The sequence below is a fragment of the Ornithodoros turicata genome, chromosome 4, assembly GCF_037126465.1.
Source record: "Ornithodoros turicata isolate Travis chromosome 4, ASM3712646v1, whole genome shotgun sequence".
NCBI lineage: Eukaryota > Metazoa > Arthropoda > Arachnida > Ixodida > Argasidae > Ornithodoros > Ornithodoros turicata.
The window spans coordinates 14,120,369-14,134,500 of record NC_088204.1 but is presented as its reverse complement, the minus strand read 5'-3'; the positions used below and the strand labels follow the sequence as shown (position 1 = coordinate 14,134,500).

At 48.1% G+C, this 14,132-nt stretch overlaps 1 protein-coding gene across 1 annotated transcript in view; it reads right to left on the bottom strand.

Annotated features, from left to right (window-relative positions):
- LOC135391124 (tyrosine-protein kinase transmembrane receptor Ror-like) overlaps window positions 1–14,132 on the bottom strand; it is a 176,378-nt gene that overhangs the window by 49,560 nt on the left and 112,686 nt on the right. The window contains exon 2 of the mRNA XM_064621223.1: window positions 9,562–9,700. Coding sequence (XP_064477293.1) covers window positions 9,562–9,700 — 139 coding nt within the window. The remainder of the gene's footprint in view (window positions 1–9,561; window positions 9,701–14,132) is intronic.

The window sequence follows — 14,132 nt, the reverse complement described above, 5'->3', positions numbered from 1 at the left end:
CTTGCTCCTTCGCTACGTGGACACATAAAAGTCGGGATGTCGTCTGCTTTAGCCAGATCGTCGCAGACGATTTCGAGCACGGGCTTTCTGTGTCTGTGCCAGTGGCTGTCCACTTGGCTGTTGGCGGCCCCATAGCTACGGCCACCGAAAGCACTGCCGTGACTGGCGGACTCTTACCGTGTATTCACACGAACGACATTACCCTAGAAGCGGAAGATGCGAAAAGCGTCATAGCTTTCAGCTGTAAGATTTTGCATTATATCATTGAATTTTATGGGGGTAATGGCAGGATCGGCTTGCCGTAGTTGGCCACACAGAAGTGAGCGTCGTTGTAAGAGTTGTACTTTTTAGAAACCTCGCGAATATTGTGCATTCCTAACTCAGTGTAATAGCCACCCGAAAGAGACTCGGGGAAGGCACGTTGGACGGGGGACACTTGACGTCTCAGGGGGTCTTCGCGACCAGATGCTCGCTGGCAATAAATCAGTAGAGTGGGCCAAGGAAGATGCACTGTCCAAAGTTGCATGGTGCACGGATTGACAGCTTGGTCCGTTACCCATAAATACCGAGTAGTGGGCGGACAATTAGGAGGTGCCTGGTTCGTTCCAAATTCAAACTAGGCCAACCATGAGTTGGAGACGTTTGAACCGGGCTCCTGGGATTGGTGTTTGCTGGCGGAGGTTGTGTCCCAAATGTCACTCTTTTAAGCAGAGGACACACGAAAATCCGTGTGTGGAAGCCGCAACGACTTGATGAAGACGAGGCGAAAGCCCCGTGACTTCAGTCGCTATAGTATTGTCTTGTATATAGTTATGTAAATAACTATGTAAATAAAGCCCAGTTATTGTTCGAGAATACCGCCTGCCGGACGTCTCTTGGGAATATCTCCGATCTGTGAGCTACATCAACGGACCATCTTCCAGCAACAACGGAAGAAACTTTACTGGCGCAGCACGACAGGATGCTCACCTACGGAGAGTTGAACCATCCGGACGGACGGACGATATTTGGAGTCGGAACAACGAGGGCATAGCAGCGCAAGACAACGGCAGACCATCGGAGTGTCCAGGAAACTGAAGGGACAGCTCCAGTCATCGTCAGGATCCCAGCTTTGCGAAGAAGCATAACGACCAGCAGCAACATGGAACAACTTCGAGGCAAGTTAGGCGGAGCATTGCCGGCTTCAGCCGTTGGAGCGGCTGTGACCAGAAAGCAGTGCTAGCGAAGCCCAGAAGCAGCTCCGCGACAGACAGCGGAAGCTAACTGCGACGGACTGCAGTGAAGGTGTCTGTGCCAGCGACGAGTAGCAAGGACAACCCAGAGACCCAAGCAGCGGTGACGCGACGTGGTAGCGGCAGCATCACCGGGGTCAACTGTGTTCTTGGATTGTTGGACAGAACCTCAACGCATCATCCGAAAGCAAGACACAGGAGGTAGGTGTTTCGTTGCTTACACATCCGGTGTGCACTATGGTCGAGGCTAGTAACGAGCACAGAGACAGGGAAAACATGCGGAGCGATGAGGAGCTAGAGGTAGACGCAGCGTTGATAGACGCCGTCGAATATGTACATGGCGTTTGTGGGATCGCCGCGGCGCCCGCAAAGAAGTGGGAGATCTTAGATTTGAAACTTCAACTTGCCGAGCTAAGAGTAAACAATGCGCGAAGTTTGAGGTGTAATGAGCGACGTGAAGCCGCAACCTTCCGTCCAAATCAAAAGTTCGTTGAGGTGAGAAACCTGCTAGACAGGCTGAGCGTGTCCCTAAAGGAAATGCCCAACGAACCGTCATCAGTAGCCCAGTGGCTACGAGACGTGGAACAGGCACTTGATGCTCAAGGCGTTCCGTATCCGTGGACAGCGGGATTTTTGTACCCCCTATTAAATGGGAGAGTTGATCAGTCGTACTCAAAGCTGTCGTTTCCAGAGCAAAGTAATTTTGACCTGCTGTGTGAAGCAATCATTGGGGGCGTGACGTCTAATACCGTCGTGGCATCTTTCAGCCATGCTGAGGATGTTACTAGCAGCGTAGGCGACATGAAGGTCGATGTAATCAGTGAGTCAGACACTGATAGCGAAGAAAACTTGTCAGAAGCGTCAGTTCATGTCGAATGCCGTGTGGTGACAGACGTACAGCACTGCGGTAATTCTCGTTGCACGGGCGAAGACCATTGTGCCGAGCAGGTCAGCGACGTCCGTTTGCAGTGCACTGCTTTGCACGCTAACATGACCGAAGAGCAGTTGCCCCGTCATGAGGGCGGAAGCTTGAGGTCCGACTGCGAGGGCGAGGGGCAGGCGAGCAAGCGCCCCAGCGCAGTGCACCACATCGGCAATGAAACACCTGCAGAGAATGAGCATAGCACGGAGGTCGAAACATGTAGCCTCGAAAAGAGTGAGATCCGTAGCGATCCTCACAAGTCCGTAACAGGCACAAGTCATGTTTCTCGCAAGCTCCTGACGGGTAACGCCGTATCAGACACGAATGTGACGAGCGAGTTGCTCGAAGTAGCTCACGAACGCGTATATGACGCGTCGCTCAGTTCCAGACCGCTGGTGAGCAAACGGAGCCTGCCGGCGCGATGGGTTGCTGACAAAGCGTTAGGGATCGTAATCGCACGTAGGACCCACGCAGAGGTAGTCACAATGGGGAGGCTGGTGTTCGACACGTTAGACTAAAACCCATATATAATGTATGTCGGTTCTGGTGCACTATGGGATGTGGGCAATGAGGCACCTATAGAGTGCAAGTGCAGTGGGACTTTGCTTGTGAACTCTACCTTCAGTTACGTTTGTACTGCACTGTGTCGTAGCCCGTATTTAAGTTGACGTGTGTATTGATGATCCTGAGAACATAAGAGGGAATATCCTTACTCGAGTGCATTGCAGTGAATACAGTGTTTGCAGCTGTTGTTATCGTAATCCAAATGATTAGGCTACACAACTCTTATTGATATTGTTCCTTGTGTCGCAATTGTGCCCCACAAGTAACTTAAGGGGGGAGATGTAAGAGTTGTACTTTTTAGAAACCTCGCGAATATTGTGCATTCCTAACTCAGTGTAATAGCCACCCGAAAGAGACTCGGGGAAGGCACGTTGGACGGGGGACACTTGACGCCTCAGGGGGTCTTCGCGACCAGATGCTCGCTGGCAATAAATCAGTAGAGTGGGCCAAGGAAGATGCACTGTCCAAAGTTGCATGGTGCACGGATTGACAGCTTGGTCCGTTACCCATAAATACCGAGTAGTGGGCGGACAATTAGGAGGTGCCTGGTTCGTTCCAAATTCAAACTAGGCCAACCATGAGTTGGAGACGTTTGAACCGGGCTCCTGGGATTGGTGTTTGCTGGCGGAGGTTGTGTCCCAAATGTCACTCTTTTAAGCAGAGGACACACGAAAATCCGTGTGTGGAAGCCGCAACGACTTGATGAAGACGAGGCGAAAGCCCCGTGACTTCAGTCGCTATAGTATTGTCTTGTATATAGTTATGTAAATAACTATGTAAATAAAGCCCAGTTATTGTTCGAGAATACCGCCTGTCGGACGTCTCTTGGGAATATCTCCGATCTGTGAGCTACATCAACGGACCATCTTCCAGCAACAACGGAAGAAACTTTACTGTCGTCACGACTTTAGCAGAAAAAAGAAAAAACAGAGAGAGAGAGAGAGAGAGAAAGAGACCGATGAAGGGTGGAGATGCGTAGAGGGTGCGCGAGTTCGTCGGGGAGTGCAAAGTGCTAGAGGGGTCGTTGAGCAAGACCCGCCTCCTGCAGAAAGAGAACAAGGTTTCTCGCTTTAGCGGAACGTTCGGCATAAGAACCACAGGAGTAGAGGATGTCCGCTAACGTGCCAGAGCTGGAATGAGGGAGATGGGCTTCACGCACAGAATGGTATGCTCGGCAGTCTCGCAAGATGTGCTCGATTGTTTCAGGTTGTTGACAGTGACCACAGCAGGCGTCACCCCTAGAGCCGATCTTGAATAGTTGAGAGTTGGTGAACGCATATCCAGTGCGTAAGCCTGTGGAGCATGGTCTGTTACGAAGTGGCGGTTCTGCCGCTCTCCTGGCCAATCAGTTCTGCCAGCAACCATTTCTGCAGTCCCGAGGCTTCCCAACATGCCTCTCTCCGTGCAGATGGCGTTGATAAAGGTGGGCGCAAAATCCGTCGTTTTGGTCTGTCATCATTGGTATCCGTTTCAATCCAAATAAATCTAGCTTCTCCAAAATGGTGGCACCCAGTAAATGAGGGTGCTGTATAAGTACTGGATGGCCTGTATTAATAGGGAGCTGTATTTCGACCTGTGATTGGTTAGATACCTCAAAAAGTGGGTGGAGCCTCAGGTCACATTAATAGCTAGCCAGACTCCCTTTTAATGCACGGCACTGCTCAGGGTTAAAATCACTGGATGTTGCTACATCCAGTGACTTTACTCGCGGTTGGCGCGTCTTGGAGGTTTTGCTTGGCGCAGCAATCTTTGAAATTCGATTGCTGAAAGAAACAAAAAAAGCTCAGTGTACAGCAGAGCAATTACGTGTCTGAAGTGTCCAATTTACAAGCTTTCAGAAAAGCACGCAGTTTCTACAGGTTTGCCATTCACTTTATAGTTCCTTTAATTTCATAATGACCAGTGGATAAAAAGTATCTGCTCGTTGGTGGTAGCCAAGGCCGCGCTGAAGACTGGAAGGCGCTGAGTTCGTGTCCTACAACGGGCTGTCTGAAGTTTTCCCTGGGTTTTCCGGCAGACTTAACTTCCAAACGATTGTCGGCACAGTTCCCCGTGAAGGTGGCCTTGGACACATACTAACTCAGTGGTTTACCCAGAATTTCGTCCTTGAGAAGGGGGGGGGGGGGGGTTCGGCTCCGCAAGGTGGTGTGTTCACATGCTTTTCATGACATATTGTGCATGCAATCTCACAAAATTTTAGGGGATATCCTCCATATTTTGGGGGTTGTAGGTGGTCTGGATAAATCACTGCTCCCACTCCTTCCTACTGTCCGCTCTCTATCAGTGCACGTCAGTACGCCGCTCATAATCACAGTTGCTTCGCGCCGTTATCACGGAGTAATAATAAAAAAAATCCGCACTATCATTTTCGCAACGATACGCTATGATGCTTCATACAACGATTTGCGGCTCTTCGGTACCTTGCCTATCATTCCAAGCAGTAGGGTGCACCGCAAGTGCGAGTGCAAGGCGGACGAGTAATTCGTCTTTGACAATGCGTTCTACAAACAGCGAGTGAAGTCAGACAAAGCCTGGGTCCCGTCCAACGCCACCTCGGTACAGAAAGCCCCGCTTACTGCCTCCTCTCCCTCCTTCCCTACGTGGACATATAAAGTCAGAATTCGTCTGCTACTGCAAAAAAGAGAGAGAGAGAGAGACCGATGAAGGGTGGAGATGCGTAGAGGGTGCGCGAGTTCGTCGGGAAGTGCAAAGTGCTAGAGAGGTCGTTGAGCAAGACCTGCCTCCTGCAGAAAGAGAACAAGGTTTCTCGCTTTAGCGGAACCTTCGGCATCTTGTAACTAGCTGCAAAATCGGCTTCAAGACCGCTAAATGCAACCAAGGCACACCTCAGTCTTGATATTCGCCGTTCTGCGAATTCAAGAACTCGCAAATTATTGCAGCTAACTTGGAACCTGTAGACTTGAATCTGTAGACAAAAAGTGCGACACGCTTTCCAGAAAATCAGTATTGAGAAAGATATGGGACCGTTTTTCGCTTTATTTGAAAGTTTTCCCACTCAGTACGCGGGGACGATCGATCACTACTCGTAGACGACGGTGGTTCGTCTCCGTGGCTACGACCGCTGAAAGCACGTTCGTGATTGGCTACCGCCGTTGAAAACACGATCCTGATTATTGGATGACTCTTAGTTGTTACGTCATGTCCACGAGACAGCAGGCTTTCTCTGTCTAGGTGGTGTTGGTCCCGTCCGTCCAGCCGTGGCTGTCTCCCGCAAAGGGTGCTTTTGCTGCACTGACACAGTGTATGCAGGAGAAGCAACCACACAGTATATTTCTCCCTGGCGCTCCTGGCGAACAGAAACACTGCTGCCGCTCTGTTATAATGCGACGTAACTAGGCCTGCGCGAATAGTCACTCTAACACAGAAGCGATTACGAAGTGATTGGATATATGTAACCGGAGCGAACACATATGCAGCCAAGGCGAACGCGAAGCGAATAGATATGTAACCGGAGCCAACACATCTGTAGTCAAAGTGGATGCCAACCGAACAATTTTATAACCCAACTGAACACATGTACAGCATACATGCGGCCATAGACATACATACCGAGCAGAATATGAATAAAAGCTGACTCTACTCCGTTTTAATGCCATCTCTTGTGCCGTTTTCGGCCTTACATGTGCGGCTTCGGAACTATTCCAATACATTCGGTTTGGAAAAAAATATCGATTCGATTCGAAATTCGCATATAGAATTCCATATTCGATCGAGAATTCGAACTGCGTACACAATTATCCGCTTCGCGGTGTTCGAAAGATTCGAATATTCGCATAGCCCTACGCGTGACGGGTGTGAAGCTTAGATACGCACCTCTGGAAGCCAGTAATCCATTGCATTGCATTTTAAAAGAACGAAGGTTGAAGCGGAGAAAGTAAGACCGGTGGCGACAAAATGAATGGACGGAGGGCTGTGTATACGGCAGATTACGTAATAATAATAGGGGTATATCTACACCACTTACTTAAGCTATCAGAAGCATTACCACTTTAAACATTTAACCAAAGCTGAGTAAAATAGTTTTTCTTTTCGTTTTTTCTTTTTCTTCTTCGTCTTCTTTTTGTTCGGGACTGCGCAATCCTGCTTTGATATTGCTTTGCACTTTATCCAAATAAATAGTACAGTTATCTTCTTTTTTCCTTAGCCTCCTTTCCCTTCGTTTGTTTTGAGCCTTAAATAACGCGTCCTCAAGTAGCCAGTCCCGAGTAGATTGTGACTAACATCTCCATTTTTTCTTTTACCAATCTATCAAATAAATAACCCAACGGTCATCAACGAGCAAACGAAGAATCGCACGTAAAAACAACAATCCTTTTTCCTGTGCAAAGTGAATTGACCGCATACACATCCTTGAATCCTCTTTGAACCTCTTGTTTCCAAAAGAAAACAAGACGCGACGAAAAGTCAAATCATCGCAATAATACTCATCTTTTCCCGCCTGCATTAAACGACGCAAAATGCACACACACGCACACAGGGCTGCCAGTTCATCTCGGCGCAAACCCGCCAGAAACAAATATCTTTCGACCCTCCGGGGAAATTCGGGACTTTTCCCTTCTCCGAACAAGCCTTTATCGGAATCGTTCCTTCTTCTCTTCCTTTCATCTTTCCTTTAAATGTTTGCCCGTGCGCTATAGGAAGGTGGGTTATGCCAGCAAACACGTTCGCCAGAGTTGTTCGAAAGAGAAGGAAGTCCCTTCCCAAGTGCAGCTTGCTTTATCGACGCATCAACGAGGTGTATAACAACAAGAAGAAACTATCAGAACGACGTTTTTGTTCCTTTTCTCTATAGATTGGTACCGAATGTGTCGCCGGCTGACACAACTTGCCGTTCGCTAACATTTTTCTTGTTGCGTGGTGTTGTACAGACGAAAGTGTCAAGATTGCGTGTTTACGGGCTGCCAGGTATGGGAAATGCTGGTACGTCGTATTATGATCTTTCTATGTTATGTGTTGTTATAGAAAAAAAAACGAAGAAAGAAAAACGAAACCTGCCTAGAGGGGTTGTAACGTTGCGGAGGCGTGTTCTTCTACGAAGTAGTGTGGTGGTTCTGAAGTTATGGCTGCGTCGTATAATTTTTGGGTCGTCTCATATTTTTATTGATGCAAGTGTGTGGGTGCTTGGTTGTGTGTAGGTGAAATGTATCGAGCAATGTTTTTCGTTATCGGCAAAATGCGAAAAATGAAAAAAGAGCTCAACTTACATTCTCGTACATTGTGGTGCGCGTAATACTGCTTCGACAGTGTTCTCAAAATTGAGTCATCGCCTAGTGTGTTGTGAAAACTTGATATCTTTGAAGTACTGTGCGCATAGACTGTGTCTATGGGCCTGCCTATAGTGTCTATGTCTATGTGTGAGTATGGAGATAATTCTATAAAATCGAGGAAATAGGGAGCTTTAAGAAGACGTAGAAGTTTCACGATAACGTTTCGGAACACATGATAAGCCAATCGCCTGATTCCTTTGGAGTGGTTGACATCACGTTGCTGATATCTGATTGACTGACAGCGATACGGAGTAATTAGCTAGCCATAGTTAGCCCTGTATGTGTGCGTACTTGTGTACTAGACGTACATGCTTGCCCTGCGATAATCACAGTACTGGCGCTACCTCTTGGCAAGGCTACTGGGATGCCATTGCAGTCGCTTATAAAAAAAAACATTAATAACAAAACTATAACAAAACAGCGAAACAAAGATTAATCGAGCACGAAACAATTTTTCATTTACCTCTCCTTCCGACAAAGTAAAAAAAAAAGAAAAGGAAGAACAAGTATTAATTTAAAAATCCCTTACGCTAAGCGAGTTTGATACAGTTCTCGGCATGCATGAACAACACTGTGATGTTCGCCGGCCGCCCGCCGAGTTCAATTACGTCAGCTGTCACCGCTGTGAGCGGCCCTTTTGAAGCGGGCTCCTTTCCGCACACCCCATATTGCCCCCTCCCTCCCTCCCCAGCCTTCTTCGGGTGCTTGTGCATACATGTAGAGCTCATTTGCGTTGCTTTGCGAAAACCTGGGCTATCTTTAGGCACCGGTTGCTCTCTCGTACTTGACAGGGGGTCCTGTGAGTTTCGTTCTGTCTTTTTTTTTTTCCTGGCCAGCTGTGTTTGGCCATCCGCGATATATCGTCTGCTCTCTGTGTAGATCTTGGGAGTGCGTTTAGACGAAGTTTATTTACGTTAAGGTCGATGTGAGCTCTCGAGTGTTTCGACTGTGTGTGAAGAGAACGGTTCGAGAGTATTACTGCTGAGAGGATTCTTTAAGTCGAGAGTATATACGTCATCAACCATACAGACGCTACTTAAACATTTAAACCGGAAACGTACTGGACGCCGTCATTTACATTTATAGATTCATATTCCTTGTCTCGTTTACAGTAACTGATACTTCTTTTTTTTATTTTTTTTTTACGGGATGCAGTGTGGTGAGCTTTCATCGCACGTTAAAGAACCCTCAGGTGGGCAAAAGCAATCCACAGACCGACCGCTGTGGCGTCGCTCATGATCGCAGTTGTCTCGCGACGTAAACCCCCCAATTATTATTATTATTAGTAGTAGTAACTGATTTTTGCCGGCAGATAAAGAATAGGCTGTTGTGCGAATGCGGCTGGCCTCTTATTTTCTCTTTTCATCTGGCTCGTATTGTTAACACCAGTTCAACTTTTATATAGCACAGAACTCTGTCGTTCTGATTTCTGTGACTGTCTAGTGGTTGCAACATTCTTGATTGAACCAGTGTGAGATCCTATACCAGAGTCATTAAGCGGCAAATGTGACCACTAATAAGAAGGAGAGAGAGAGAGAGAAAGACAGAGACGTACCCGTCAGTGGATGAATCTTGGGTGTGAACAACTTCATTGCCTTCGTGATCCTGTCCCGCTTCCTGGTCAGATTCCGAAGCCGGTTCAAAAGGCATAGGCTGCATGGCGACTGGTTGAATTGATCGTCGCCAGCTTGAGGCTGTGGAGACAAAAAAAAAAACACTACAATGTATAACTACACGGGATCTTAAGGGTAAAAAAGGGAGAGAGAAGCCTGTGATCAAGAGACGCCGCGATATGGGAAAGTACTCTAGTATACAGAGTGCCTCACGTGACCCTGTATTTCGTCTGGTTTATTACGTCTCGGAGATCTCGCAGACGACAGTTTTGAGGCGAACGCCATTTGGTGGCGAGCAAACGACGCAAAATGTTTTGACACTGCGCTGTCAGATAGGGAGGACACTACACGTTGCCAAGGATACTGTAGAGCGTATCGGAACGGCTGCAAGCGATGTATTTAAAGCTTGTTTAAAGAGCACACGCCTCTGGGGAGATCTCGCAGACGACAGCCGTTTGGTAGCAAAGCAGACGACACGAAATGCTGTGGCATGGCGGGTATACTCCAGAGTGTACAGGCACGGCTCTAAGCGACGTTTTAAAGTTTGTTTCAAGTACCATGGCGTCTGGTACCCGTCCATGACGGAGCACACCAATCAGGCGCACAACCAGCGGGCACCGTGAGCTTACGGCTCATTTAGCGGCTAACGAATCCATGCACACGGCCGATCGAACTCTGCTACGACCGGCCTTTATACGATCATATTTAAAGCGCGGGTGTTCTGAGCGCGGATGCTCTGTGAAGCTAATTGACTCGTGCCACTTGCATCTGAGTTCCCTGCCGACGGTAGACGTGTGAGCCAAAAAGGCCTTGGGTCGTAGTTTGCAAGTGAAGTCGAGTCTCGAGTAGCAAAGAGTTGGGTCTGAAACTTTCTTCTTCTTTTATTTTGCAATGTTGGAACGTAACGGGGCGCGCTCTTCGCTTTACGTAATGTTATTAGCCTTGTTATTGGATAAATATGCTCCCGCCATTGAGGTCAATGCTGTTTTTAACTGTTTTACTTCCATTCTCTTGGAATACAATTAAATAATTGAAATTCTATTAACAATAACTAAAATAGTTCCGCGTTAAGACTGGGAGGTGAGGTTCGGATCGTGGCGTTTTTATTTCTCCCGTGGGTCTTCCTCGAACACTTCGAGAAAAATGTCGGCTAAGTTCCCTGTGAAGTCAGCGCAAGGCGCATGGTCACGTGACAGACAGAGAGCTCGGCAAACGCATATCGAGAGAGAGAGGCTCATGTAGAAAACGGAGGGTATTGCAGTTATAGAGCAAATGTGTACACAGCAGGAAAAATCAGATGTCTAAATGGTAACAATAAAGTGTAGATACTATACCACAGTAGTCCGTGAAGTTAAGACACAGGAACGTCGACCTAATCGATAATTTGTCTTTTAATGACTAGTAAAGCGAGGTTATATCCCAACTTAAAAATATGAACACGTCTTACACTTGGAAACCGTCAACTGACGCCGCAGGTGTTCGCTCTGATCTCTGACATTCTCAGCAGCCTTTACAATCTTTGCAGCCCTTACAAAACAGCTTTCGACAGCTCTGTATACTACCCCATTCAGCAACAGTACGGTCATTTGACACACTTTCGGCAGCAGCGGTTCGCTCTCTAAGCAGACGGTCGTCTGCTAAGAAAACGAGCACCAGAAAGCGGCCCTTGCGGTCCGCTTACAGCCTCATAAAACAGCGCCCGCCTTTCGTTTCGCCAAGTGGATATTGCGGAGCCGTAGCTCCGTATACTATTGCCGCATCTTCTACCTTAATTACCTCAGACGGGAGGAGAATTACACATCTAAGGTAAAAACAAACTGAGCCTAACTGTGCAGAAGCGCGCTCGCTTTGGAAGAGAGAGAGAAAGAGATGGGGGGAGGGGGAGATTAAGGGTTTCCTGCGCAATAAAGGCACTCGTAAAAACACGCCTTTTACGACGGCCTCGAAGTTTGCGACCATTAGCTTCGCCCACACACCGAACGGCGGCGCTGCTACGTGAAGAGACTGGTAGATTTATACACGATACATATACAGAGCGGACACGCGGGGAAGATGTCTTGAGGTGCTGAATGAAGGGTGTGAGACAACTAAACCTGTGTTGTAAAGTTTCGATTCGAGATTGTCGCACCTTTTCGTTCTCGCTTTCTTGTGTGTAGGTATATGTGACGACATTTCGCGCCGCGCTGCTTCACTGTACTTACAGTAATCGCAGCACAACAACAACAACAACATTGTTCTGATGATGATGATGATGATGATGACTGGGGTGCTTCATCAGAGCTGGCGATACCCAGACCTTGCTCGCTCGCTGTAATTTTGTGAAAATAGGAGGATGAACCTCAGAGTGAGAATCGTTGGTCGGCTGGATCTGACCGTGGACCAAGCAATTTTGTCATGGTCAGAGGGCGAGAGTCTCGTTAATATAGAAACACTGTAGTCCCGAGAGGTTGCGTGCAGTGGAGAAGGCAGTCAGTGAGTCAGTGAAGGCTGAGTCAGTGAAGTCAGTGAACGCCGAGGCCGAGTCGGTGAAGACATATACTACTGCTCTCCATATAGTCACGATCTATTTCGGTTGTTGCTGTTGACCTTGGCGAGTGCACTTGTCGCGTACGGCAAAGTCACTGAACGGTAAAAACTACATTGAGTCGCATCCGATGAATAAATGCAGCATCCTTGGAGCGACATTTCCTGGCACCCAGGAAGCGAGCGCTGGATCCACTCTTCCAAGCATACAGATGCGGAAGGAACGTCAGTTGCACATTGGCCCATGGGTGCCATCAAGCGTCGGAGAATGGAACGACGACCACCTCTCAAGCAGTGTGCCATTACTCGTCCGTCTACTAGAAGAAAGAGCTCGGCGCGGTTGCAGTACTGTGTCGTATAATAGTTGAAATCCAACACACAACAACTCTCTCCCACGCCGTTTCCCTCTCTCTGTCTTCTGCCATGCACCTTGGCGCACTCTACCCTATGAACCGTTATATATACCTTACTCCTTCCGAGGCTCCTGTTCATTTCCCATGCACCCTTTCCTTTTACGTTAAGTACTTCTTTAGTCCAGTGCCTCACCGCCACACATTTCTTCGAACGCATCATGCGCACGATTAGTCCCAACATCCACCTAACGTATCTATCCGTACCGTGCCCTTGTGACTCACACCTTTGCAGCAGCACCCCGAACTGACGGTCATTCTGCTGTGCCGCCTCGTATTAGAGACTCCCAACACGAACGCTTCCTGTCTCTAATGACGTTAAAAGAATTTTCGCCGAGCACTTTACTATACTCCCGAACACAATGGCCCCTGTAATGCCGAACGGCAGGGGTGGCAATTCGACAAATTTGTTCCTCCTCTCAACACCTAATAGACGCAGTGAAGCTTTTTCTTTCCTTTTAAGCGAGCCATTGAAAGGCAATCCTGAGCAGCGAAAATGGCATTTAACGGGGTGCGATCGCAGGGAGTTTACGGTGGTGCTATTTTGGCGTCACATGGAACAGTTATCGTTTTGGACCTATAACGAGCGGGCGATGTTCATCGTGCGTTTTCAAAAGGGTTCATGTAGCGTTGTATGTGTTCAAATAGTGTCGTGTGTTCGCGTTCGATTATTGCTGTGGGAGAAATCGGAGTTCGAAATGGCTGCGTCGGTGAACCTTAGAACCGGCACGTATAGCGGACGAAATGTAGACTATGGTAAATTGCTCGGGGGGAAAGGCTACGAGTACCTGCACCTTTTGTTCTTTACGAGTACACTCTTGGAAATGAACTTCACCGCATAGCACGCTCCTAACGAACCATCGTCTCGAATGATATCGTTATCTGCCCTGATTTGTTGAAAACGGGAGGCGTACGCCTTTTCTGTGACACTTACGCTGATCATAATTGTCACAGAAAAGGCGTACGCCTTCCGTTTTCAACAAATCAGGGCAGATAACGATATCATTCGAGATGACGGTTGGCTAGGAGCGTGCTATGCGGTGAAGTTCATTTTTAAGAGTGTAGTTATTACGTTCTTTACCTTTTATTCACACAAGGCGACCTCCCTACGGAATATTATAGTGGAACAAAAAGAGAAAACTGATGATATAGATGAACGGCGTGTCATATTGAGCATTCGAACGGTGTCGGAATATCAAAAGTTGCGTACTGGGCACATAGCAGACGACAACTTTTCCTGTCGTCTGCTACGGAATATCTTGTTGGTGCGCCGCGGGATATTCCTCGCGGCTAGCAGTGGCACAGACAACATAGAAACAAAGCGTGATCGACGACGTGGCGTATATATGAACGACACGACAGCGATTCGGCGGGTGTGGCTACGGAGACGAGCCGCCATGAGCCGCATGGGTAGCCGCTTGTAGCCAGAGAGAGCCTGCGTTTGAAATCGTCTGCGGCGATTGGCTGAATGCCGACTCTCTATGTGCACGTAGCGAGGGAGGAAGACGTGTCATGTCGGCACACTTCCCTGTGAAGTCGGCCCAAGACGCACGGTCCCCCACCTTGCGGTAGTAGTGACG